Here is a 26,433-nt window from a genome sequence, read left to right as displayed (position 1 = left end):
CTTTGGAAGAGTGCTTGGGGTCATTGTCCATTTGGAAGACCCATTTGCGACCAAGCTTTTACTTCTTGACTGATGTCTTGAGATGTTGCTTCAATATGCCATCTATTTTGTGAAGTGCACCAGTCCCTCCTGCAGCAAAGCACCCCCACAACATGACGCTGCCACCCCCGTGCTTCACGGTTGGGATGGTGTTCTTCGGCTTGCAAGCCTTCCCCCTTTTTCCTCCAAACATAACAATGGTCATTTTGGCCAAACAGTTCTATTTTTGTTTCATCCGACCAGAAGACATTTCCTCAAAAAGTACAAACTTTGTCCCCATGTGCAGTTGCAAACCATAGTCTGGCTTTTTCATGGCGGTTTTGGAGCAGTGGCTTCTTCCTTGTTGAGCGGCCTTTCAGGTTATGTCGATATTGGACTCGTTTTACTGTGGATATAGACACTTTTGTACCAGTTTCCTCCAGCATCTTCACAAGGTGCTTTGCTGTTGTTCTGGGATTGATTTGTAGTTTTCGCACCAAAGTACGTTCATCTCTAGGAGACAGAATGCGTAGTATGACGGCTTTGTGGTCCCATGGTGTTTATACTTGCGTAGTATTGTTTGTACAGATGATCGTGGTACCTTCAGGTGTTTGGAAATTGCTTCCAAGGATGAACCAGACTTGTGGAGGTCTACAATTGTTTTTCTGAGGTCTTGGCTGATTTCTTTTGATTTCCCACAGATGTCAAGCAAAGAGGCACTGAGTTTGAAGTTAGGCCTTGAAATACATCCACAGGTACATCTGCAATTGACTCAAATTATATCAATTAGCCTATCAGAAGCTTCTAAAGCCATGACATCATTGTCTGGAATTTTCCAAGCTGTTTAAAGTCACATTCAACTTAGTGTATGTCAACTTCTGACCCACTGGAATTGGGATACAGTGAATTATAAGTGAAATAATCTCTGTAAACAATTGTTTAAAAAATGACTTGTCATGCACAAAGTACATGTCCTAACCGACTTGCCAAAGTCGGATAGTGGTTGAAAAGCGAGTTTTAATGACTCCAAGTGTATGTAAACTTCCGACTTAAACTGTATCTATGTATCTATCTCCCTTCGTTGCCCTTTACCCTTCAATCCCTCCTTCTATCTCGGTTTGTTTGTCACGTGACTGAGATGGCATAGTCCAGAAGCAATTGTGATAACATAAAGGAACACGTGTTTTTGTTTTATTTTGTGTGTATTTTGTCCATGTGTGTTTTTAATGTTAAAATGGTCCTGGTTGTCCTGTCTCCTGTAGAGGCTGAAGGCAGCGCTGGCCCAGCAGAGTTCAGGAGGTCATGGTATGGGAGGTATGGCCGGCAGCCCCATGCACCCCCAGAGGATGGAACAGAGCCAGTTACTGGTGCAGCACCCTGACGCACCCTCCCCAGCACAGCCACAGGTAGGACGACGTGGAGACATGAACACACTCTTACTCCCTCAAGCACTCACTCACTCACTTACGCACATGCATGTTCATTGTAAAGAATACACATGGAGGTTTTACTTTCTGGTAATCAGGGTTGGGGTCAATCCATTTAAATTCCAGTCAATTCTGAAAGTAAATAGAAATTTCAGTGTACTTACTGAATTGACCCCAACCCTGGTGGCAGTAGAATATTATCAAAATCCTCTTGACTTGGATCTTCATGACCTGTCGTTCGTTGAAATCAGTAGAAGGGCAGGGGCATTATAATTTAGGCACTGAAAGAAAATGTTGTAATCAGTCTTGTTTTAGGTGTTGACAATCTGACTCAAACCCTCACTCTCTCTCCATTTCCACCACGCCCTCTCCCCCCTTCCCTCCAGGTGTCTCCAGCCCAGCCTACTGGTGGTCGGCGGCGACGTGCGGCGGAGGACGACCCGGACGACCGTCGACAGCGTTTCCTGGAGAGGAACCGGGCGGCCGCCTCGCGTTGCCGACAGAAACGCAAAGTCTGGGTCAACTCCCTGGAGAAGAAGGCAGAGGAGCTAGTCTCCATGAACGTCTCGCTGGCGGTGTGTGATGGTTTTCAAAGCCGCACTGTACTTCGGTCTCATCTCTCCTTTTCTCCGAACCACTTACTCGTTGAAACATTTCAACAAGTTTGAAAATAGAAGATATTCAGTCCTCTTCTGGCTGTACTGGGTAGAGACAGAGTATTGACTCATTGTGTTACACAACAGCATTGACTCATTGTGTTACTGTGTTTCTTCAGAATGAAGTGTCTCTCCTGAGGAATGAGGTGGCTCATCTCAAACAGCTACTGCTGGCTCACAAGGACTGCCCTGTCACCACTCTACAGAAGAAGATTGCCTACATGGGTGAGCCTGCTAGCTAGCAGCAGCTAGGAAAAACACATGGGAAACTCTATGTACTTTTGTAATATTATCTTATGTTGTTCTTGTCTATAACTGTTCTGTTGGATGGGGAGCGTCGTTGCACAGCTAGTTTCAGGTCTCTCTCGAGAGATGTTCGATCCGGTTCAAGCCTGGACTCTGGCTGGGCCACTCAAGGACATTCAGAGACTGGTCCTGAAGCCCCTCTTGCGTTGTTTTGGCTGTGTGCTTAGGGTCGTTGTCCTGTTGGAAGGTGAACCTTCGCCCCAGGCTGAGGTCCTGAGCACTCTGGAGCAGGTTTTCATCAAGGATCTCTCTATACTTTGCTCTGTTCATCTTTCCCTTGATCCTGACTAGTCTCCCAGTCCCTGCCACTGAAAAGCATCCCCACAGCATGATGCTGCCACCACCATGCTTCATCGTAGGGATGGTGCCAGATTTCCTCCGGATGTGACGCTTGGTATTCAGGCCGAAGAGTTAAATCTTGGTTTCATCAGACCAGAGAATCTTGTTTCTCACTGTCTGAAAGTCCTTTAGGTGCCTTTTGGCAAATCCAAGCGGGCTGTCATGTGTCTTTTACAGAGGAGTGGCTTCCTTCTGACCACTCTACCATAAAAACCTGTTTGGTGGAGTGCTGCAGAGATGGCTGTCCTTCTGGAATGTTCTCCCATCTCTGCAGAAGAACTCTGTAGCTCTGTCAGAGTACATTTTGGGTTCTTGGTCACCTCCCTGACCAAGGCCCTTCTCCCCCGATTGCTTAGTTTGGCCCATGGCCAGCTCTAGGAAGAGTCCTGGTGGTTCCAAACTTCTTCCATTTAAGAAGGACGGAGGCCACTGAGTTCTTGGGGACCTTCAATGCTGCAGCAATTTTTTAGATCTGTGCCTCGACACAATCCTGTCTTGGAGTTCTACAGACAATCCCTGGTCTTTGCTGAAATCTGTTGGACCTTATATAAACAGGTGTGTGCCTTTCCAAATCATGTAAAATCAATTGAATTTACCACAGGTGGACTCCAATCAAGTTGTAGAAACATCTCAAGGATGATCAATGGAAGCAGGATACACCTGAGCTCAATTTCGAGTGTCATGGCAAAGGGTCGTGAATACTTAAGTAGATAAAAAAATCATCTAAAATCCTGTTTTCACTTTATCATTATGGGGTGTTGTGTGTAGATTAATGAGGAAACAAATGTATTTGATCCATTTTAGAGGCTGTAACAACAAAATGTGGGAAAAGGGAAGGAGTCTTAATGCACTGACGTCATCCTGACCAACTGGCCCTCCAAATACACCTCCGCTGTCTTTAACCAGGATCTGAGCGATCACTGCCTCATTGCCTGTATCCGCTACGGATCCACAGTCAAACGACCACCCCTCATCGCTGTCAAACGCTCCCTAAAACACTTCTGCGAGCAGGCCTTTCTAATCGACCTGGCCCGGGTATCCTGGAAGGATATTGACCTCATCCCGTCAGTTGAGAATTCCTGGTCATTCTTTAAAAGTAACTTCCTCAACATTTTAGATAAGCATGCTCCGTTCAAAAAATGCAGAACTAAGAACAGATATAGCCCTTGGTTCACTCCAGACCTGACTGCCCTCGACCAGCACAAAAACATCCTGTGGCGGACTGCAATAGCATCGAATAGTCCCCGCGATATGCAACTGTTCAGGGAAGGCAGGAACCAATACACGCAGTCAGTCAGGAAAGCCAAGGCCAGCTGCTTCAGGCAGAAATTTACATCCTGTAGCTCTAACTTCAAAAAGTTCTGTCACACTGTGAAGTCCATGGAGAACAAGAGCACCACCTCCAAGCTTCTCACTGCACTGAGGCTAGGTAACATGGTCACCACCGATAAATCCATGATTATCAAAAACTTCAACAAGCATTTCTCAACGGCTGGCCATATGCCTTCCTCCTGGCTACTCCAACCTCGGCCAACAACTCCCCCCGCAGCTACTCGCCCAAGCCTCTCCAGGTTCTCCTTTACCCAAATCCAGATGTTCTGAAAGAGCTGCAAAACCTGGACCTGTAAAAATAAGCTGGGCTTGACAATCTGGACCCTCTATTTCTGAAACTATCCGCCGCCATTGTCCTAACCCCTATTACCAGCCTGTTCAACCTCTTTCATATCGTCTGAGATCCCCAAGGATTGGAAAGCTGCCGCAGTCATCCCCCTCTTCAAAGGGGGAGATACCCTGGACCCAAACTGTTACGCAGGGCAGGATGGATATAGGTCTGTATCTAAGGTCTTCGAAAGCCAAGTCAACAAACAGGTCACTGACCATCTCGAATTCCACCGTACCTTCTCCGCTGTGCAATCTGGTTTCTGAGCCGGACACGGGTGCACCTCAGCCACGCTCAAGGTACTAAACGATATCATAACCGCCATCGATAAAAGACAGTATTGTGCAGCCGTCTTCATCGACCTGGCCAAGGCTTTCGACTCTGTCAATCACCATATTCTTATCGGCAGACTCAGTAGCCACGGCTTTTCTAATGATTGCCTTGCCTGGTTCACCAACTACTTTGCAAACAGAGTTCAGTGTGTCAAATCGGAGGGCTTGTTGTCCGGTCCTCTGGCAGTCTCTATGGGGGTGCCACAGGGTTCAATTCTCGGGCCGACTCTTTTCTCTGTATATATCAATGATGTTGCTCTTGCTGCGGGCGATTCCCTGATCCACCTCTACGCAGACGTCACCATTCTGTATACTTCCGGCCCTTCCTTGGACACTGTGCTATCTAACCTCCAAACGAGCTTCAACGCCATACAACACTCCTTCCGTGGCCTTCACAACTGCTCTTAAATGCCAGTAAAACCAAATGCATGCTTTTCAACCATTCGCTGCCTGCAACCGCACGCCCGACTAGCATCACCACCCTGGATGGTTCCGACCTTGAATATGTGGACATCTATAAGTACCTAGGTGTCTGGCTAGACTGTAAACTCTCCTTCCAGACTCATATGAAACATCTCCAATCTAAAATCAAATCTAGAGTCGGCTTTCTATTCCGCAATAAAGCCTCCTTCACTCACACCGCCAAACTTACCCTAGTAAAACGGACTATCCTTCCGATCCTCGACTTCGGCGATGTCATCTACAAAATAGCTTCCAATACCCTACTCAGCAAACTGGATGCAGTTTATCACAGTGCCATCCGTTTTGTTACTAAAGCACCTTATACCACCCACCACTGCGACCTGTATGCTCTAGTCGGCTGGCCCTCGCTACATATTCGTCGCCAGACCCACTGGCTCCAGGTCATCTACAAGTCCATGCTTGGTAAACTCCGCCTTATCTCAGTTCACTGGTCACGATGGCAACACCCACCCGTAGCACGCGCTCCAGCAGGTGTATCTCACTGATCATCCCTAAATCCAACACCTTATTTGGCTGCCTTTCGTTCCAGTTCTCTGCTGCCTGTGACTGGAATGAATTGCAAAAATCGCTGAAGTTGGAGACTTTTATCTCCCTCACCAACTTTAAACATCTGCTATCTGAGCAGCTCACCGATCGCTGCAGCTGTACATAGTCTATCTGTAAATAGCCCACCCAATTGACCTACCTCATCCCCATACTGTTTATATTTATTTACTTTTCTGCTCTTTTGCACACCAGTATCTCTACCTGTACATGACCATCTGATCATTTATTACTCCAGTGTTAATCTGCAAAATTGTAATTATTCGCCTACCTCCTCATGCCTTTTGCACACAATGTATATAGACTCTCTTTTTTTTTCTACTGTGTTATTGACTTGTTTACTCCATGTGTAACTCTGTTGTCTGTTCACACTGCTATGCTTTATCTTGGCCAGGTCGCAGTTGAAAATGAGAGCTTGTTCTCAACTAGCCTACCTGGTTAAATAAAGGTGGGGGGAAAAAAAAAAAAAAATCTCTTAATTTATAGGGGATAGTGGTTGAAATAGCTGATTGTGGTTTCTGGTAGCTCGATTCCTTCTACTCTGTAGAGCAGGGACGGGCAACTGGTGGCCCGCAGATCAATTCTCTCTTTTTCAGGGGGGTCTCAATTTACTCTAGAATAGTAGAATACATAAGGTGGAGTTTCAAAATTTGGTTGTGCATCAGCGGTTTTTCTCTTATTTTGGCAGTCACTCAAGTAGCCCATAGCAGCTAAAATGTGTTAGCTGGCCACTAGACTTACCAATCTGTCTAAACTTTTAGTAATCAAGGTCGAATTACCGACCGTGGGGCCCCCATTGATTTTGATAGTCACTCACTCCGATATCACATTAAAAACGGCAAACATTTAGATCCACCCTGTGGCAAAATCTATAGTATTGCAAGAAATTAGCTTTAAAACAGCACATTACAATTGCATAAAATGTGTTAGAAAATTGCTAGGTTTTCTCTCTGCCGAATGGCAAAATGTGTAGAATTGCAGCTAACCAAAAATGATTTTGCTTATGGCCCCCAAAAGGCTAGGGCCGGCAGTTGGTATGGATGTGGGTACGCAGATGAGTTCGTTTTTTTTTTTTTGTGGCCTCCACCAAAGCTGCCCATCTCTGATGAAGAGTCACTCTGGTAAGCCCATCCCTGTAACACACACTGTTCTTGTGTCTTCGTCTTGCAGGAGAGGACAGTCCTATGAGAGACATGTCGGAGCCCACCGGCTCCCCAGCCCCTGTCATCCAACACAGCTCCCTGCCCAGCCCCTCTCCCTCCTCGGGCCCCAACGGCATGGGCGCCCGGGCGGCTGCCGAGGCCATGGCCATGTCCGTGCTGGCTGGGATGGGTCAACACCAGCAGCGGAGAGGAGAAAGGGATGGAGGGAGAGATGAGAGGGATGGAGGGAGAGACGGGAGGGATGGTCCCTCCTCTCACGTCATCATGGCTACACAGTCGCACCACTCTGCCAGATGATGAGCGTATCACACATCACGGCCCGGGACTCTACGGCGACACCACCCCACACGGGCAGGAGGAGAGTGGAGGAGATAGTTAAAAATATATATATATATACATATAAAAAATATATAAAAAATAACTCCTCTCTTCTTAGGTGACCAGAAGAGTAGGAAGGAAACGTTGTCTTACATCAGATAGCGTGACAATTCTGCCTCCGAGCATTGCGTAGGAGTGACGCGACCTGACGTAAGACAATGGGAGGAGGAGGGACACCCGAAGAAATAATATCTTCCTACTAAAATGAAACAAACTCCTCCTCCTCTTTCCCCCTGCTGTGGTTGCCATTTCGTGTCAGCCATTTTGTCTCATGCCTGGAGCCTTGCTGGAGCTCAGCAACAACAGCCTTCTGGGAATGGACTGGGACAATAAGAGAGAAAGAGCTTCATGTTCTGTTCACTATGCCATAGACAACATACAGGGGCTGGACTCCACACCCCTTGACCCCCCCCCCCAAAAAAAAAATCACCCTACAACCCTCTCGCCTCACCCTCAAGCACTTATGAACTTTACTGAACTGTAGGACTGCATAGCATCTTCCTGAGGGTGGTAATGGTCGTTGTGATAAACTCATCACTCAGACTAGACTTTAGTTAACAAATACAGGTAACACACGGTCAAACTCACAACACACGTGCACATACTAGACATACATATACACTCAACGTAAACATTGCATTGATTCACATTTGTTGTTGATCACGTGAGATACCAAAACACTGAGCACTGCAGGGGTCCATATTATTGTAAGAAGGGATTGTGGCCTTGCTCTCCTGCACATGTTGACATGTTTTATTCACACACACAAAGATGATTGACGCTCCGAATCCAAAGATGCATTGGTTTTTTTATACTTTCATTGTCAAGATGGTCGGATCCAATATTTAAAAATTTGGTCTGTTTTCCTGAATCCCTAATAGTTTAAGTGGTTTCATTTTGAGCACCTGTGTCAGTCGTTCACAAAAGTGGACCTCATTTATAGCCTTTTATGATACGTTTTAATAAACTGTGTGTGTTTTTATGTACAGCAGAAAATAGCAATTTGTTGTTTCAATATCTGATACACTAAGATCCGGTTTGGTAGCATGTGACATATTGTTTAATTAGCATTTTAGTTGTGTTCCTGTGCAGCTTTCATTACGTTAACGGCACATTTATTTGCAGCTTGGTCCATAGCGAACCAAATGGTGTCTTTGGTTGTCACTGAAGCCGTGCGACAGAAACGGAAAGCTAAAAGTAATAGATTCACTGTACACCGTCATTTCTAAATGACTTATACACTTATTATACACAGACATTTTTTCCAGACTACTTCCCCTCTCCTCTGTAACCATTTCCTCTTTCCCATGCAATGTTTGTATGTATTAGTTTCTAAACGTTTACCATCTTTTATGACATCTTAGCTGGCAGAAAGCTTTTCTTCTAATGGTTGTCTGGCTGTCTATCTGGCCTTTCTCTTGTCTTTTTTGTGGTACTGTAGTAGTTCATCCTTGCTGCTTTCTGGAGTGGAATGTGCTGCGCTTTAGTCTCTCTAGGTCGTGTTCATTAGACACCAAACGGAACAAAAATGGACTGAAACGATGAGGAACTACCTGGATCTGTCCAATAAGAAATGCTTCTTTTTGTTTGCCATTACAAAACGTTCTGGAATGTTTTTTTTTGTTGGGCTCCCTAATGAACAGGACCGTTGCTGCTCTTATGAATGACTATCCAAAACAAAGCCGTGTTCCCCTGTAACGTTTGTGTGTCTACAAACGGCACTGACACATGAACAAACATGTAACCGAACTGTTATACTGTGGATCAGCACTCACTCAGTGACAGCTCCATCTCTGCTCAACACACACACACACACACACACACAATGTGTTCGAAAACAATTTTGCCTTAAAGAATCACTTTCGTGCCTCCAAAATACCCCTCAAAGATGATTGGGTTGCATGATAAAACATAATGCTTCTGCCTTAGGAAGAAAAATAATAATAATTGTCTCAGAAGTTAAAAGCCATTCACAAGGAGTAACAATAGATTCATTTATTTTATATGCTGATTGTATAGAAGATGCCTTAAAAAAAAACAGGAGTAAAATGGCACCACACTTCACCACTGCAGTCACCACACTTCACTGTTGGGTGATAATAATGCTGCCATCTAGTGGAGTAAGAGGACTTTCACCTTCCCACAAGGACGGAAATTGGACATGGACCTTGAGGGAAATTCTTTCAGAACTCCTGTGGCAGTCTGGGAACAGTTTCAATTCTTCAGGGATACCCTTTATGAACAAAGTTTTAGACATTTTGTTTTAGAAAAACAACTCCTAAACAAGGGATAATCAATCTTGTTTTGCATTTGTATGTAACTTCCCCCACAATCCATCTGAAAATGTATGTAACAATTTGCATGGTGTATTACTGCAGAAGTAACTAGAGTATCAGTCAAAAAACATAAGGACATGTCTAAAGGCACTTAAATATGCAGGTTTATCATTCATTGTGTTTTCTTTTGTTTGTGTTTGTATATACTTTGGTTTAATTTGAATACTTTCAGTGACATCAAAAGTTGGCTATTTTGTCTTTATAATGTATATTATACATAATGGGCTTGTTTCTCGGATACAGATTTAGCCTGGTTCTAAACGTTAAAGCGTGTTCAACGGACATTCGCGATCGAAAGTACTTAGTCCAATAAGGATTGCTACTCAGTAACTACTTGACACATCTCACAAATGACTGAATTTCTTTGTTCTACGCCTACAATCCCAATAGTAACCAGGGCTCTGGTCAAAGTACTGCACTATATTGGGGGATAGGGTGTGATTCGGGATGCTACCCAACAATGACAATCCCAATGGTGACCCTGTATGGCATTGTGTAGTACTCTGAGCCCGACGCTATAGTTGGCTAGCTGTCCCTTATTAATAGACGATTGTTCATATGAAATGGTAAAAAAACAAACAAAAAAACACTTTATTTAGCTTTCATGTTAGTTGATCTTGTCATTGGCACTTTGTTTCTTCTCATTTTTGTCTTTGGTATTTTCTTTATTGCGTGCTATTGTTTGTCATCAGGACTATATACAAATACGCTGGCATAATAAACGCTTCTATTATATATTTTTGTGTTGTATTGATGAGATATAGAAAATAATTTGTATCAGAACATCGATTTCTTTATTTTTCCTATCTAAAAGACTTTTAATGTAACCCAACTGTTTGTATCAGCCGGACTGTGCCGGAACCAGTGAGTTAAAATCATGATTCTAATTCAATGGCTGGAACTCTGCTCTGTCTGAACTGCCCATAACTCACAAACCAACTAAGTTATTGTTGCATTGGTTTCATGGAAATCAATGTTTTTTATTATTATAAATATTTCAAAATATTAACAGTTGTTGTGAACAAGTAACATAATTGTATAAGAAAAATTAACAATTTTATGTATGGAGAAGACATTGTGAAAGTTGCTATTAGTTATTTGAATTGTTCCTTCGCACAGAATTGAACTAATCATTTCTGAAATTGTCCTTTATTGTACTGTACATCTGTTCTATATGAATATATTTACTTTTCCATGCATGTCCAAGTGGAACTACTATGAACACTTACAGTGCTGCGGATTTAATTAAACAAAAGGACCTAATGGATATCAACCGTTTCTGAATCATTTGATTCAGACATTTTCACACAATAGATCTCATTCTGTATGTTTGTTTTACATGGTCACTTCATAGGTCAATACAGAATTCAGCAATCAATCTCTGTACTAAAGATTTTTGTCCAACTAATAATGTGCAACCTGTGCTGTATCTTATCTTGTGATCACCATAGATACATACATGTGTAACAGTATAACTTTAGACCGTCCCCTCGCGCGAACCAGGGACCCTCTGCACACATCAACAACAGTCACCCATGAAGCATTGTTACCCAGAGCTCCACAAAAGCCCCGGCCCTTGCAGAGCAAGGGGAACTACTACTTCAAGGTCTCAGAGCAAGTGACGTCACCGATTGAAACGCTGTTTAGCGCGCACCACCGCTAACTAACTAGCCGTTTCACATCCGTTACACATGCATACCAGTGTTGCCACCTGTAACAGCATCAGATATTTACTGAGGAAAATAATGATAGAGCCAATAGTCAACATCAGGGATAAGTGAAAAATGGGGGGGGGACAGTACCAGTTGAAAGTTTGGACACACTTACTCATTAAAGAGTTTTAAAAAAAAAAACTATTTTCTACATTGTAGAATAATAGTAAAGACATCAAACTGTGAATTAACACATGGAATCATGTAGTAACCAAAAAAGTGTTAAACAAATCAAAATACAGTATATTTTATATTCTTCAAAGTAGCCACACCACGCATTCTCTCAATTAGCTTCATGAGGAATGCTTTTCCGACAGTCTTGAAATAGTTCTCACTTATGCTGAGCACTTGTTAGCTGGTTTTCCTTCACTCTGCGGTCCAACTCATCCCAAACCATCTCATTTGGGTTGGGGTCAGGTGATTGTGGAGGCCAGGTCATCTGATGCAGCACTCCATCACTCTCTTTATTGGTCAAATAGGCCTTACACAGCCTGGAGGTGTGTTTTGGGTCATTGTCCTGTTGGAAAAACAAATGATTGTCCCACTAAGCAAAAACCAGATGGGATGGCATATCACTTCAAAATGGTGTGGTAGGCATGCTGGTTAAGTGCCATGAATTCTAAATAAATCTGACAGTATCACCAGCAAAGCACTATCACACCTCCATGCTTCAGTGTGGGAACCACAAATGCAGAGATTATAACAGAACATGGCCAAGATGTTCAAATGTTCATAGATGACCAGCAGGGTCAAATAATAATAATCACAGTGGATGTCGAGGGTGCAACAGGTCAGCACCACAGGAGTAAATGTCAGTTGGCTTTTCATAGCCGATCATTCAGAGTATCTCTACAGCTCCTGCTTTCTCTAGAGAGTTGAAAACAGGTCTGGGACTGGTAGCACGTCCGGTGAACAGGTCAGGGTTCCATAGCCGCAGGCAGAACAGTTGAAACTGGAGCAGCAGCACGGCCAGGTGGACTGGGGACAGCAAGGGGTCATCAAGCCAGGTAGTCCTGAGGCATGGTCCTAGGGCTACCTGAGGAGAGAGAGAAAGAAAGAGAGAGCATACTTAAATTCACACAGGACACCGGATAAGACAGGAGAAATACTCCAGATATAACAGACTGACCCTAGCCCCCCGACACATAAACTACTGCAGCATAAATACTGGAGGCTGAGACAGGAGCGGTCGGGAGACACTGTGGCCCCATCCGACGATACCCCCGGACAGGGCCAAACAGGCAGGATATAACCCCACCGACTTTGCCCAAGCACAGCCCATATACCACAAGAGGGATATCTTCAACCACCAACTTACCATCCTGAGACAAGGCCGAGTATAGCCCACAAAGATCTCCGCCACGGCAAAACCCAAGGGGGGGGGTGCCAACCCAGACAGGAAGATCATGTCAGTGACTCAACCCACTCAAGTGACACACCCCTCCTATGGACGGCATGGAAGAGCACCAGTAAGCCAGTGTCTCAGCCCCTGTAATAGGGTTAGAGGCAGAGAATCCCAGTGGAGAGAGGGGAACCGGCCAGGCAGAGACAGCAAGGGTGGTTTGTTGCCTCAGTGCCTTTCCGTTCACCTTCACACTCCTGGGCCAGACTACACTCAATCATAGGAGATGAGTCTTCAATAAAGACTTAGGTATTGAGAACGAGTCTGCGACTCTCACATACTGTAGGTAGGCAGACCATTCCATAAAAATTGAGCTCTATAGGAGAAAGTCCTGCCTCCAGCTATTTGCTTAGAAATTCTAGGGACAGTTAGACCTGCTTCTTGTGACCGTAGCGTATGTGTAGGTATGCACTGCAGGACCAAATCTGAAAGATAGGTAGAAGCAAGCCCATGTAATGCTTTGTAGGTTAGAGGTAAAACCTTGAAATCAGCCCTTGCCTTAACAGGAAGCCAGTGTAGAGGCTAGCTTGTTATACCTGCAATCCCGGTAACGGGATCGATATGACAACTACTAGTGAAAATAGAGGGCGCCAAATTCAAACCACAGAAATCTCATAATTACAATTCCTAAAACATACAGTGCCTTGCGAAAGTATTCGGCCCCCTTGAACTTTGCGACCTTTTGCCACTCTTTTTCAAGAGAGGCTTTATTACTGCCACTTTTAGTGAGTTTGGTACACATCTGGTGGATAGAGAGCTGTTTATTACGTACAACATAGGAGGGCCAAGAACAGGAAGCAGCTCTTTCAGTAGTTTAGTTGGAATTAGGGTCCAGTATGCAGCTTGAAGGTTTAGAGGCCATGTTTAGAGGCCATCATTGTGTCAAGAGATATAGTACTGGCTTATATAGCCCAACTCAAAATCTAAACAAGAAACAGGTGAAACAAATCAGACAAAACCAACAGAAAAGGGAAAAGGGATCGGTGGCAGCTCGTCGACCGGTGACGACGACCGCTGAGCGCCACCCGAACAGGAAGAGGAGTCGCCTTCGGTAGGAGTCGTCGTGACAGTAACCCCCCCCCCCCGACGCGCGGCTCCTGCAGTGCGCCGACACTGGCCTCGAGGACGACCCGGAGGGCGAGGCACAGGGCGATCCGGATAGAGGCGATGGGAACAGTGACGGATCCAAGATGTCCCCCACCGGTACCCAGGACCTCTCCTCCCAGTCCACGAGGTACTGCAGGCCCCTCACCTGGCGTCTCGAGTCCAGAATAGCACGTACTGTGTACGCCGGGGACCCCTCGATGTCCAGAGGGGGCGGACGGACCTCCGGCACCTCACCTTCTTGCAGGGGACCAGCTACCACAGGCCTGAGGAGAGACACATGAAACGAGCCATTAATACGATAATAGGAAAGGAGTTGTAATTTATAACACACCTCGTTTATCCTCCTCAGGACTTTGAAGGGCCGCACACACTGTGGTCCCAGCTTCCGGGAGGGCAAGCGGAGGGGTAGGTTTCGGGTCGAGAGCCAGACCCTGTCCCCCGGTACGAACACGGGGGCCTCACTGCGGTGGTGCTCAGCGCTCCTCTTCTGCCGTCCACCTGCTTGCATGAGGGATTCCTTGACGACCCTCCAGGTCTCCTTGGAGTGCTGCACCCCCTCCTCCACCACAGGAGCTTCGGTCTGACTCTGATGCCATGGTGCCAGGGCCGGCTGGTAGCCCAACACGCATTGAAATGGAGACATATTTGTGGAGGAGTGGCGGAGTGAGTTCTGGGCCAACTCCGCCCATGGTACGTACCTTGACCACTCCCCTGTCCGGTCCTGGCAATACGACCGCAGAATCCTACCCACCTCCTGGTTCACTCTCTCCACCTGCCCATTACTCTCGGGGTGATAACCAGAGGTCAAGCTGACCGAGACCCCCAGACGTTCCAAAAATGCCCTCCACACACAGGACGTGAAGACGACAGGTGAGACCACGGCCGTTGTGGAACGGGGAGGGGCTGTAACTTCCCTCTAGAAAGGTGCCTAAGAGCCTTACTCTGGGTGCACACCGAACAGGAAGAGACATAGAACCTCACGTCCCTAGCCAAAGTGGGCCACCAGTACATCCCCCTAAGACCCTGCACTATCCTCACCACACCAGGATGACCCGAAGAGGGTAGTGTGTGCGCCCACCGAATCAATTGATCACGAACACCAAGCGGCACGTACTTGCGACCTGTAGGACATTGTGGAGGCGCAAGTTTCATCCGTAACGCCCGCTCAATGTCCGTGTCCACCTCCCATAACACCAGTGCCACAGGCCTAGAGGCTGGAAGGATGGGAGTAGGATCGATGCGCCGATCTTCCGTGTCATAGAGACGGGACAGCGCGTCGGCCTTAGTGTTTAGGGAGCCTGGTCTATATGAGATGGTGAACCTAAGAAGAACATAGCCCACCTTGCCTGACGTGGATTCAGTCTCCTAGCTGTCCGATATACTCCAGATTCCGGTGGTCAGTACAGATGAGAAAAGGGTGCTTAGCCCCCTCAAGCCAGTGTCTCCACACCTTCAGGACCTTTAGCACAGCCAACAACTCCCGGTCCCCCACATCATAGTTACGCTGGGGACCGAGCTTCTTCGAAAAGAAAGCACAGGTGCAGAGTTTCGGTGGCGTACCCGCCTCGGACGCGTCCACCTCCACTATGAACGCTATAAAGAGGGGTCCGGGTGCGCCAACACGGGCGCATCTGTGAACAGAGCCTTCAAATGATTGAAGGCTCTGGTCAGCCTCTGCCGACCACGGCAAATGCACCGGACCTTTGCCGACCACCGAAACGCATGTTCAGAATAGCGCTTTATTACGCACAGGGAAAAAGTAGTACTCTCCACGAAACTGGGCGTAATAAAACAAATGCCCAAAACAGGTAACTAAACAACACGCACTACCACTCATCAACCCAGTGGGGAAAATAATCAAGCACGCACAAAGAGCAGGTGGGCCTAACGGCTTAAATAGCCCAACTCAAAATCTAAACAAGAAATTGGCGAAACAAATCAGACAAAACCAACGGAAAAGGGATCGGTGGCAGCTAGTCGGCCGGTGACGACGACCGCCGAGCGCCACCCGAACAGGAAGAGGAGCCACCTTCGGTAGGAGTCGTGCCAGAAGTTCTGAATCTGTCACTGCTGAAGTGAAAGCCATCATCTCTTGGGGAATGCTGCTTTTAAATTAGCTTTGCGTCTGTATCAAAAATACATTTTGGATTGTAATTATTTTCCTCAATTAAGTTGGAAAAATAGGATGATCGAGCAGCAGTGAGGGCTCTTTGATACTGCACGGTACTGTCTTTCCAAGCTAGACGGAAGACTTCCAGTTTGGTGTGGCACCATTTCCGTTCCAATTTTCTGGAAGCTTGCTTCAGAGCTCGGGTATTTTCTGTATACCAGGGAGCTAGTTACCAGGGAGCTAGTGCGACTGCAGCTAGGGTATTGCGCAAGGTTAAATTGAATACCTCAGTTAGGTGGTTAACTGATTTTTTTGTACTCTGACGTCCTTGGGTAGGCGGAGGGAGTCTGGAAGGGCCTCTAGGAATCTTTGGGTTTGTCCGAGAATTTATTACATAACTTTTGATGACCCTTGGTTGGGGTCTGAGCAAATTATTTGTTGTGATTGCAAACGTAATAAAATGGTGGTCTGATAGTCCAGGATTATGAGAATTGCCCTTCACTCCGGAGCTGCCGGAGTCTCCCGCCTGTCTGGCACTGCCGGAGTCTCCCGCCTGTCCGGCGCTGCCAGAGTCTCCCGTCCATTCGGGACCCATGGCTAGAATCCCCAGTCGGAGGTCGGCGGCGAGGGTCGCCGCTCATAAGAGGCCACGGGGGCAGTTGAGGAGGCGGACAAAAACTGTGGTGAAGTGGGATCCACGTCCCGCACCAGAACCGCCACCGCGGACAGACGCCCACCCAGACCCTCCCCTATAGGTTCAGGTTTTGCGGCTGGAGTCCGCACCTTTGGGGGGGTACTGTCACGTTCTGACCTTTATTCCCTTTGTTTTGTCTTTATTTAGTATGGTCAGGGCGTGAGTTGGGGTGAGCAGTCTGTTTGTTTTTCTATGCTTGGTTTCTGTTTCGGCCTTGTATGGTTCTCAATCAGAGGCAGGTGTCGTTAGTTGTCTCTGATTGAGAATCATACTGAGGTCGCCTGGGTTTTACTTTTGAGTTGTGGGTGTTTGTTTTCCGTGTGTGTGTTTGTTGCCACACGGTACTGTTTCGGTTTCGTTCATGTTCACGTTTATTGTGTTGTATTTTCATAGTGTTCAGTTTATATCTTAAAATAAAACATTATGGACACGCATTGGTCCTCCGATCCTTCTCGCTTCTCCTCCTCAGAGGAAGAGGAGGAATGCCGTTACAGTAGGCTGCATAGATTTCATGACAAGAAGCTCAAAAGACAAAAACTTAGTTTTTTGGGGGGGCGGGTAAATTCAAATTTGCTATCATAAATATTAGCAACACCTCTGCCTTTGTGGGATGCACAGGGATATGGTCACTAGTTTAACCTGGAGGTGAGCCTCATTTAACACAGTAAATTCATCAGGCTGAAGCCATGTTTCAGTCAGGCCAATCACATCAAGATTATGATCAGTGATTAGTTAATTGACTATAACTGCCTTGGAAGTGAGGGATCTAACATTAAGTAGCCCTATTTTGAGATGTGAGGTATCACAATCTCTTTCAATAATGGCAGGAATGGAGGAGGTCTTTAGTCCAGTGAGATTGCTAAGGCGAACACCGCCATGTTAAGTTTTGCCCAACCCAGGTCGAGGCACAGACACGGTCTCAATGTTGATAGCTGAGCTGTCTACACTGACTGTGCTAGTGGCAGACTCCACTAAGCTGGCAGGCTGGCTAACAGCCTGCTGCCTGGCCTGCACCCTATTTCATTGTGGAGCTAGGGGAGTTAGAGCCCTGTCTATGTTAGTAGATAAGATGAGAGCACCCCTCCAGCTAGGATGGAGTCCGTCAGTCCTCAACAGGCCAGGCTTGGTCCTGTTTGTGGGTGATTCCCAGAAAGAGGGCCAATTATCTACAAATTCTATCTTTTGGGAGGGGCAGAAAACAGTTTTTAACCAGCGATTGAGTTGTGAGACTGCTGTAGAGCTCATCACTCCCCCTCACTGGGAGGGGGCCAGAGACAATTACACGATGCCGACACATCTTTCTAGCTGATTTACACGCTGAAGCTATGTTTCGCTTGGTGACCTCTGACTGTTTCATCCTAACATTGTTGGTGCCGACGTGGATAACAATATCCCTATACTCTCTACACTCGCCAGTTTTAGCTTTAGCCAGCACCATCTTCAGATTAACCTTAACATCAGTATCCTTGCCCCCTGGTAAAAAGTGTATGATCGCTGGATGATTCGTTTTAAGTCTAATACTGAGGGTAATGGAGTCGCCAATGACTAGGGTTTTCAATTTGTCAGAGCTAATGGTGGGAGGAGTAGAGACCAGAGAAGGCTCGGCCTCTGACTCCGACTCTACTTAATGAGGAGAACCGGTTGAAAGTTTGTCGGCTGAATGAGCGACACCGGTTGAGCATTCCTACAGCATTTCCCTCCAGAAACCATAAGAAAGTTGTCCGGCTGCGGGGACTGTAGGAGGGGATTTATACTACTATCTGTACTTACTGGTGGCACAGACGCGGTTTCATCCTTTCCTACACTGAAATTACCCTTGCCTAACGATTGCGTCTGAAGCTGGGCTTGCAGCACAGCTATCTTCGCCGTAAGGCGATCGATCGTTCTCCTGTATATTATGAGTACAGCGACTGCAATTAGAAGGCATCATGTTAATGTTACTACTTCGCTTCGGCTGGTGGAGGTCCTGACGAACCACGTCCAGATAAAGCGTCTGGAGTGAAAAACTTGAATGAAAAAAAAGTAGAGGGAGGGAAAAAGCTAAAATATAAACTGTAATTAAAAAGTAGCATCATTGTGGTTGATGGTTTTTGCGACCGCACAAGTTCTTTAAATGTTCTGGATTGACTGACCTTCATGTCTTAAAGTAATGATGGACTGTCGTTTCTCTTGGCTTATTTGAGCTGTTCTTGCCATATTATGGACTTGGTCTTTTACCAAATAGGGCTATCTTCTGTATACCAACCCTACTTTGTCACAACACAACTGATTGGCTCAAACGCATTAAGATGGAAAGAAATTCCCCAAATTTAACAAGGCACACCTGTTAATTGAAATGCAATTAACAGCTACCTCATGAAGCTGGTTGGTTTTGGTTACTACATGATTCCATATGTGATATGTCGTAGTATGATGTCTTCATTATTATTCTATAGTGTAGAAAATAGTACAAATAAAGAAACCCCGGAATGAAACTTTTGAATGGTAGTGTATATCAGGGGTTTTCCTGGCTCAAAAACAGGCTAAGGTGGTAGCTTTGCGTGGTCCGTCATTGTGCCATTCAGCCTTCACCACTACCTGACTCTGACACTCCCAAATTAACCTCAATGTAAAAAATGTTTGCCAAATTTCTGGTGGCTCTGGAAATCAACAACATGGCCACCTTAAAATGTTCTTTCTATTCTGGTTAGAGACCGTTTGAGCTGTTCTGTGAAGTGAGTAGTACACAGCGTTGTATGAGATATTCAGTTTCTTGGCAATTTCTCGCATGGAATAGCCTTCATTTCTCAGAACAAGAATATACTGACGAGTTTCAGAAGAAAGTTCTTTGTTTCTGGACATTTTGAGCCTGTAATCGAACCCACAACCGCTGATACTCCAGATACTCAAAGAAGGACAGTTTTATTGCTTCTTTAATCAGGACCACAGTTTTCAGCTGTGCTAACATAATTGCAAAAGGGTCCTCTAATGATCAATTTGCCTTTTAAAATGATAAACTTGGATTAGCTAACACAACGTGCCATTGGAACACAGGAGTGATGGTTGCTGATAATGGGCCTCTGTACACTTATGTAGATATTCTTGTTGCCACAAGAAAAGGGCAACCAGTGAATAACAAACACCATTTTAAATACAAGCCCATATTTATGCTTATTTATTTCCTCTTGTGTACTTTAACCATTTGTACATCGTTGCAACACTGTATATATACGTAATATTACATTTGTAATGTCTTTATTGTTTTGAAACCTCTGTATGTGTAATGTTTACTGTTAATTTTTATTGTTTATTTCACTTTTGTATATTATCTACTTCACTTGCTTTGGCAATGTTTCCCATGCCAATAAAGCCCCTTGAATAGCATATTCCATATAAAATCTGCCATTTCTAGCTCTAATAGTCATTTACAACATTAACAATATCTACACTGTATTTCTGATCAATTTGATGTTATTTTAATGGACAAAACAATGTGCTTTTCTTTCAAAAACAAGAACATTTCTAAGTGACCCTAAACTTTTGAACGGTAGTGTATATAATAGGTGGTGTCAGAGGAAAGCCCATAAAATTGTCAGACTCCAGTCACCCAAGTCATAAACTGTTTTCTTTGCTACCGTATTGCAAGCGTTACCAGAGCGCCATGTCTAGGACCAAAAGGCTTCTACCAACCAAGCCATAAGACTGCTGAACAACTAATCTAATGGCCACCGGACTATTTACATTGAACCCCCCCGTACTCGCTGTTTATCTATGCATAGTCACTTCACCTATCAACATGTACAAATTACCTCAACTAACCTGTACCCTCGCACACTGACTCAGTAGCGGTACCCCCTGTATATAGCCCCATTATTGTTATGTTATTGTGTTACTTTTTATAATTTTTTACTTTTAGTTTATTTGGTAAATATTTTCTTAACTCTTCTTGAACTGCACTGTTGGTTAAGGGCTTGTAAGTAAGCATTTCACAGTAATGTCTACACTTGTATTTGGCGCATGTGACAAATAAAGTTTGAGTTGATTTGCAAATCTTATACAGTCTATGATTCACACAGATAATTATTTGAGATGTCAGGTCATCTGGTGTCATACAAATGAAGTCAAGTTAAACTGTACATTTACAAATCTACCTTAATGCTAATTTAGGACTCACTATCAAATGATTCTTTTGTAATCCATTGTGCACAGTTGTACTATCTCTAGAGCACCACAAGAGGGAGCACAAGCTGTATGACTCGATCCATACACCCTGTTTTGGGTGCAGCCTGGCGGTTTGTATGTGAGAGATCACGTGACGGCTCATTGCCATTGGTGAGCTCTCCCCATTATGGCGGAGAATGGATTGTCTCTTCTTTTCAAATTCATGTTTTGTGTCTTGATGCTGGTATTTTAACCCAGAATAGATTTAGTTTTTACTTAAAGCACACTTCGTTTTACTTCAACCACACTTCGTTTTAAGTCATGGCAGACCGTGGCGTGGATTTCTCTGGTATACCGAAAGAGCTTCGAGACCATTTGGCAGAGTTGGAATTGGAGCTATCGGAAGGTAAGGAGGGCGACGAGGGGATGAGGCCAGCAAGCTAGAGTAGTGAATTAAAATTCACCTCATGTAGTTACGCTCGATAGATAGACACCAGTTGCGGCTATCAAATTAGCGCTATGTATTATGTATCTCTTTGAGTATATAAGGCAAATTGTAACATTTGAGTGTATTATAGCCATACACAATCGTGTTCTGCCAATGTCTGGCCAGCTAGCAACCCTTTTCTGCTAGCATTGCATTGACAGACAGCAGAAAGAGAATGGCTCAACCCCTGTGGCCATGGGCTCTCTAGTCTGTGACCGTCTCGCACTTGTCTACGTTCAATCTAGGTTCAATCGTTTCATAGCTATTTTATATGTAAAGCCATTGATTCATCTGTAAATAACTATGCAGATAAATACTAATACTATTTCGGTTGTGATTTAATGTCAAAGCCAAACTTGTCTGAGTCATCTGGCTATGACAGCTTGGTTTCAGCCAAAGCCTTTGTCTTTAGCAATCATGGGTCTTCTTGACCATCAGTTCAGGGTTGGCGTCAATAACCAGTAAGTCAGTGGATTTCGTAGTGTAATGTTGGGTTTTCAGTTGGTTAATTCTGCATTGCACAACCTGCGACTCAATGTGTGGGTTTGTGATTGGAAGAATTGGAGATGACTAACGACAACATCATTGAAATGAAACATGAGTACTGATAGTCATCACATATCATAAATGCACCTGTAGCCAGTCTAGGCTATACTATGTTGGTATGTCAACCTCATAGCACATGACAGGATGTGACATCATACCGTCCTCTGCATGGCTTGACCAGATAGGGTAACCTTTGGACACCAATGACATTTAGGCTCCATTGTTTGCTGAGGCACACTCAATATTACCTTGAGCTGTGTGTTTGTTGGGGTGGGGATGTGTTTGTGTGTGTGCACATGTGGCACATGCCCACCCCCTTCCCTCCCATCTCAAACAGCTGCAACACAGGGTATGACAGAATGGTGTTAGACATTTAATTCAACGGAATCGGTACTGTACTAAACCACCAGTTGATTGAAGAAGGGTGTGATTATGGTGGTGTGCTGCAACTTCTAATGGTCACACCCATATTGATGAGGCCACATCGCACGCACCAAACGGGAGGAAGAATGGCTCCCACTGTTTTAGAGTAATGAGTCATTCAAGTACAAACTGCCACGCGACATAGGAAACGTTGAACCGAACTGAACGCAGCCCGGGTCTCCTCCTCCCTGACACCAGGGCAACGTTCAGAAGTCAGATGTTGTGGAACGTTACCAATAGAAATGTCATGAATATAGTTGACATGATTCCTTATTCTACATGTCAGAGAAACAAGTTTGTTCTACTTAACATTCTATCTGCACGTTACACAATGTTGTGCCCTGCTCAACGTGCCCCTGGGGTCTGTTCAGGAGGGTGCAACGTTTCAGAATGTTTACATATAAAATATAAGCCATTGAGTAGTACAACAGATATGAATGTCTGCCAGGTAGAGGGTTTGAAGCGTGTCAGCTCTAGCCTATCTGCAACGTTCAATCTGACCGTTACACTTCACTGAAAACATCCCTAAGCTGAATGCATTCAGCTGGAGAAGCTTGCTCGCTCCATCACCTAACCAACTGATTTATGGATTGTGATTGATCATTAGAAAGATAGCCCTTCAGATCGTGTAATAAAGGAGTGATAACATGGTCACAAAGTGGAAAGTAGAGACTCGATGTCATTAACATGTTTCACATGACTCATTCCATCCAGACTCTTTTTAGATGCAGCCCCTTGAATGACCACCCTAGCCCAGATTCAGTAGGCGAGCCTGTGTGACACACACCACCCCTGTGACAGTAGCTAAGCTATGCTGGATTGTGCTTCAAGGGACAAGCGTCTAAAAAAGAGTGACATACACAACCATATTTTGTCCCCTGCCAGCCCGGCTCATAACAAACACCACCACAGAACCGAGTCGGAGCGGAAATGCCTGTTGTTGGGTTGCTTAGATGAGAACAGAGGCAAGCCAAGTGGCCTCTTAAATAACAATCCAGTTCTGTGTGTGTGTGAGCAAAGCTCCCAGTGACCAGTGAGGACACAATGCGCCTCATTCAGCTGGTCATGGCCATGGTGGCATTTAGTAGGCCATTCAACTAAACTCTTTATTTGTGTCCCAATTGACACCCTATTCCCTTTATAGTGCACTACTTTTGACCTGGGTAGTGCGCTGTATAGGGAATAGGGTGCCATTTGGGATGTAGATTTTGCGTGCTGCAGTAGAAATGAGCTGCTCTTATACAAAAGGGAGGGGAGGGGTTGGACATAGTTCGGAGGATGATGTACTGTAGTGTACTGTGTGTGTTCAAAGCCCCCCGTGTTGTTGTGTTAGCGTTCAGCCAGGAGTGACTAGACGTGACTCACCTTTCCTAGGTAACTAACGGCAGTTTCTCCTCATTGAGAGTTGAGAAATGTCCTTCCGTCCTTAGTTTACAGAAGCATTTGGCTGTTTCCTGCTTTCAGAGGTATTTGCTTTCGTCAGCAAGGGTTCACTGAGTTTACTTATGAATGATAGATTATTCGGGGTGTTTTTGATATTTGAATTAGTTTTTTTTGTTGGTTGCTGCTTTCATATTGTTCGTTAGGAAACCGTAAAAAAAAAAAATTCCTCTTGAGTGTTTTCTGGAACATAATGTGGCATGAGTGTGTGGGTGTGTGCATCGGCGTGTATACAATACAGTATGATGATGTCCTGCCCTACGTACTTACTGACTTTGCCTGCTGCTGTGGCCAGTGTGTGAGTCCAGATTATTGCCAGTTGCCTCCTATCTAGGCCAGCCAGCCATTTGTGCCCTATCTGAGTCATTTATCCAGTGGGTCAGGCAGCACAGCAGAGGAACAGCATCTAAAAAGGCCCAGTCTGAGAAATAAGGGCATCCGCAGCAGCACAATGCTGTGCTACGCTATTATCTAGCCGTTAGTGGCAGCCCAGCAGACCTATAGGTTCAAGTAAGTAGGCCTATTCTTTCAAAAGCTTTGAGCTGTGTTCGATTTGAGCTCGCCCTGGCGCAAGGTAACCAACAGAATAGTCCCAAAAGTGCAAAGCAAACCTCGCCCAAAGCTTAAAGTATTTGAAAGAATTTGAATCCTATTTGAACCCCAGTGAGATCTGATGCTATCATCCACCAACTGCACCCATTAGTGACAGCACTGTAGATAGGAGATGATGGAGAACAAGAATAAGGCAGGTCCTTCAAGGTCCAATGCAGCCATTTTTATCTCCATGTCAAATAATTTCTGGGTAACAATTGTTTTCAGTTAGTGGTCAAAAAGAAACAAAAATAGCTTCTTAGCAAAGAGCAATTTCTCAAGCTAGGATTTTGATGGACTCTGGGAGGGTTCTGAGTGGGGAGGGAAAAACTGAACTAGCTGTTATTAGCAGGGAGGTTTGGATCTCATTCTTATTGGTCTAAAAAATTCCACAGTAACAGAATTGTGCTGAGACTCAGAATGTTCCCTTCAATGGTTTTTGTTTGGCAAACATTTTATCTCAAAGTTTAACAAACCAATGCAGAAGGACAACTTTTAGGAATTTGCTGGTTGTGGTTGTGTCCACTTTTTCCAATAACTCTGTGCTCTGAATTGTTATTCAAAGATGTCTGCAGAGACAATGGGGTGTCATCTATGACATGGCACCTTGACCTTGAAAATGTATTTTGGTTATTGATGCGAAGTGGATTTACATTGTGGGTCCCTGATCTGTACTACACAGAAATGCATAATTATGGAAATGAATGTCATTGTCTTCATGGTGATGTATCCTAAATAGGTACACAAAACATGCAACATCCACCTTGCATATTTGGATATGCTTCACACTGGCTATTGTTTTAATGACCTCTGCTCCCAAACACGACCAAATTAGGTTTGTCCTGACCGGACTACATCTGAACCAATCATAGACGTCTATGTTTCACAAGTTTGGACAGTAGAGTAGAATTCAGTACAGCAGAGTAGAGTATATTATAGTGTACTCCACTTTAGTGTGCTCTGTGTACTTTACTATACTCTACTGTGCTGTCCAAACTTGTCAACCCAACTGTTGTGTGTGACTACTATGATTTCCCATTGTAGCCAATTGATTTGATAGTGGAATTTCCAGTTTTAATCACTTAATAACTCATGAATAAAACTGATTTCAGTAAAAACACCGCCTTAGACCGCTGCGCCACTTGGGAACCCCACTCGGGAGTGTTTAACATTACTTTTTAATGACTACCCTCACGTATACAGTTATCTGTAAGGTCCTTCAGTCGAGCAGTGAATTTCAAACACAGATTCGACCACAAAGACCAGGGAGGTTTTCCAATGCCTCTCAAAGAAGGGCACCTATTGGTAGCAGACAACAACAACAAAAAAGCATACATTGAATATCCCTTTGAGCATGGTGAAGTTATTCATTACACTTTGGATGGTGTATCAATACTCCCATTCACTACAAAGATACTGGCGTCCTTCCTAACTCGGTGCCGGAGAGGAAGGAAACAGCTCAGAGGCCAATGGTGACATTAAAAGAATTACAGAGTTTAATGGCTGTGATAGGAGAAAACTGAGGATGGATCAACAACAGAATGAAAAGAAGGAAGCCTGCACAGAATAAAAATATTCAAAAACATGCATCCTGTTTGCAACAAGGTAGTAAAGTAATACTGCAAAAATGTGGCAAAGCAATGACCTTTTTGTCCTGAATACAAAGTGTTATGTTTTGGGCAAATACAACACATTGATGAATATCACTCTACATATTGTCAAGCATAGTGGTGGCTGCCTCATGTTATGGGTATGCTTGTAATCATTAAGGACTGGGGAGTGTTTCTGAATTAAAAAAATAAATGGAATGGAGCTAAGCACAGGCAAAATACTAGAGGATAACCTGGTTATCTGCTTTCCACCAGACACTGGGAGTTAAATTCAACTTTCAGGAGGACAATAACCTAAAACACAAGGCCAAATTTACACTGGAGTTGTTTACTAAGACGACAGTGAATGTTCCTGATTGGCCGAGTTAGTTGTGACTTAAATTTGCTTAAATCTATGAGAAGCCCTGAAAATGATTGTTTATGATCAACAACCAATTTTACAGGGTTTGAAGAATTTTTAAAAGAATAATGTGCAAATGTTGCACAATCACAAGTGGAAAGCTCTTAGAGTCTTGCCGAGAAAGACTCAC

At 44.6% G+C, this 26,433-nt stretch overlaps 2 protein-coding genes across 5 annotated transcripts in view; both read left to right on the top strand.

Annotated features, from left to right (window-relative positions):
• atf7a (activating transcription factor 7a) overlaps nt 1-10,908 on the top strand; it is a 51,359-nt gene extending 40,451 nt beyond the window's left edge. For all 4 annotated transcript variants that reach the window (XM_035739364.2, XM_035739361.2, XM_035739363.2 and 1 more), the window contains exons 9-12: nt 1,281-1,424; nt 1,832-2,020; nt 2,221-2,326; nt 6,935-10,908. In XM_035739364.2, the coding sequence (XP_035595257.1) occupies nt 1,281-1,424; nt 1,832-2,020; nt 2,221-2,326; nt 6,935-7,224 (729 nt within the window). In that variant the 3' untranslated portion in view covers nt 7,225-10,908. The remainder of the gene's footprint in view (nt 1-1,280; nt 1,425-1,831; nt 2,021-2,220; nt 2,327-6,934) is intronic.
• A 10,051-nt stretch (nt 10,909-20,959) lies between these two features.
• The window catches only part of LOC118360346 (disco-interacting protein 2 homolog B-A), a 73,868-nt gene continuing 68,394 nt past the window's right edge, over nt 20,960-26,433 (top strand). Inside the window, exon 1 of the mRNA XM_052482525.1 lies at nt 20,960-21,212. Within this exon, the coding sequence (XP_052338485.1) occupies nt 21,128-21,212 (85 nt within the window). The 5' untranslated portion in view covers nt 20,960-21,127. The remainder of the gene's footprint in view (nt 21,213-26,433) is intronic.

The sequence above is a fragment of the Oncorhynchus keta genome, chromosome 27 (assembly GCF_023373465.1).
Source record: "Oncorhynchus keta strain PuntledgeMale-10-30-2019 chromosome 27, Oket_V2, whole genome shotgun sequence".
Classification (NCBI taxonomy): domain Eukaryota; kingdom Metazoa; phylum Chordata; class Actinopteri; order Salmoniformes; family Salmonidae; genus Oncorhynchus; species Oncorhynchus keta.
Note: the sequence above shows the minus strand (reverse complement) of the source record. Positions and strands in the feature narration are given on the sequence as shown.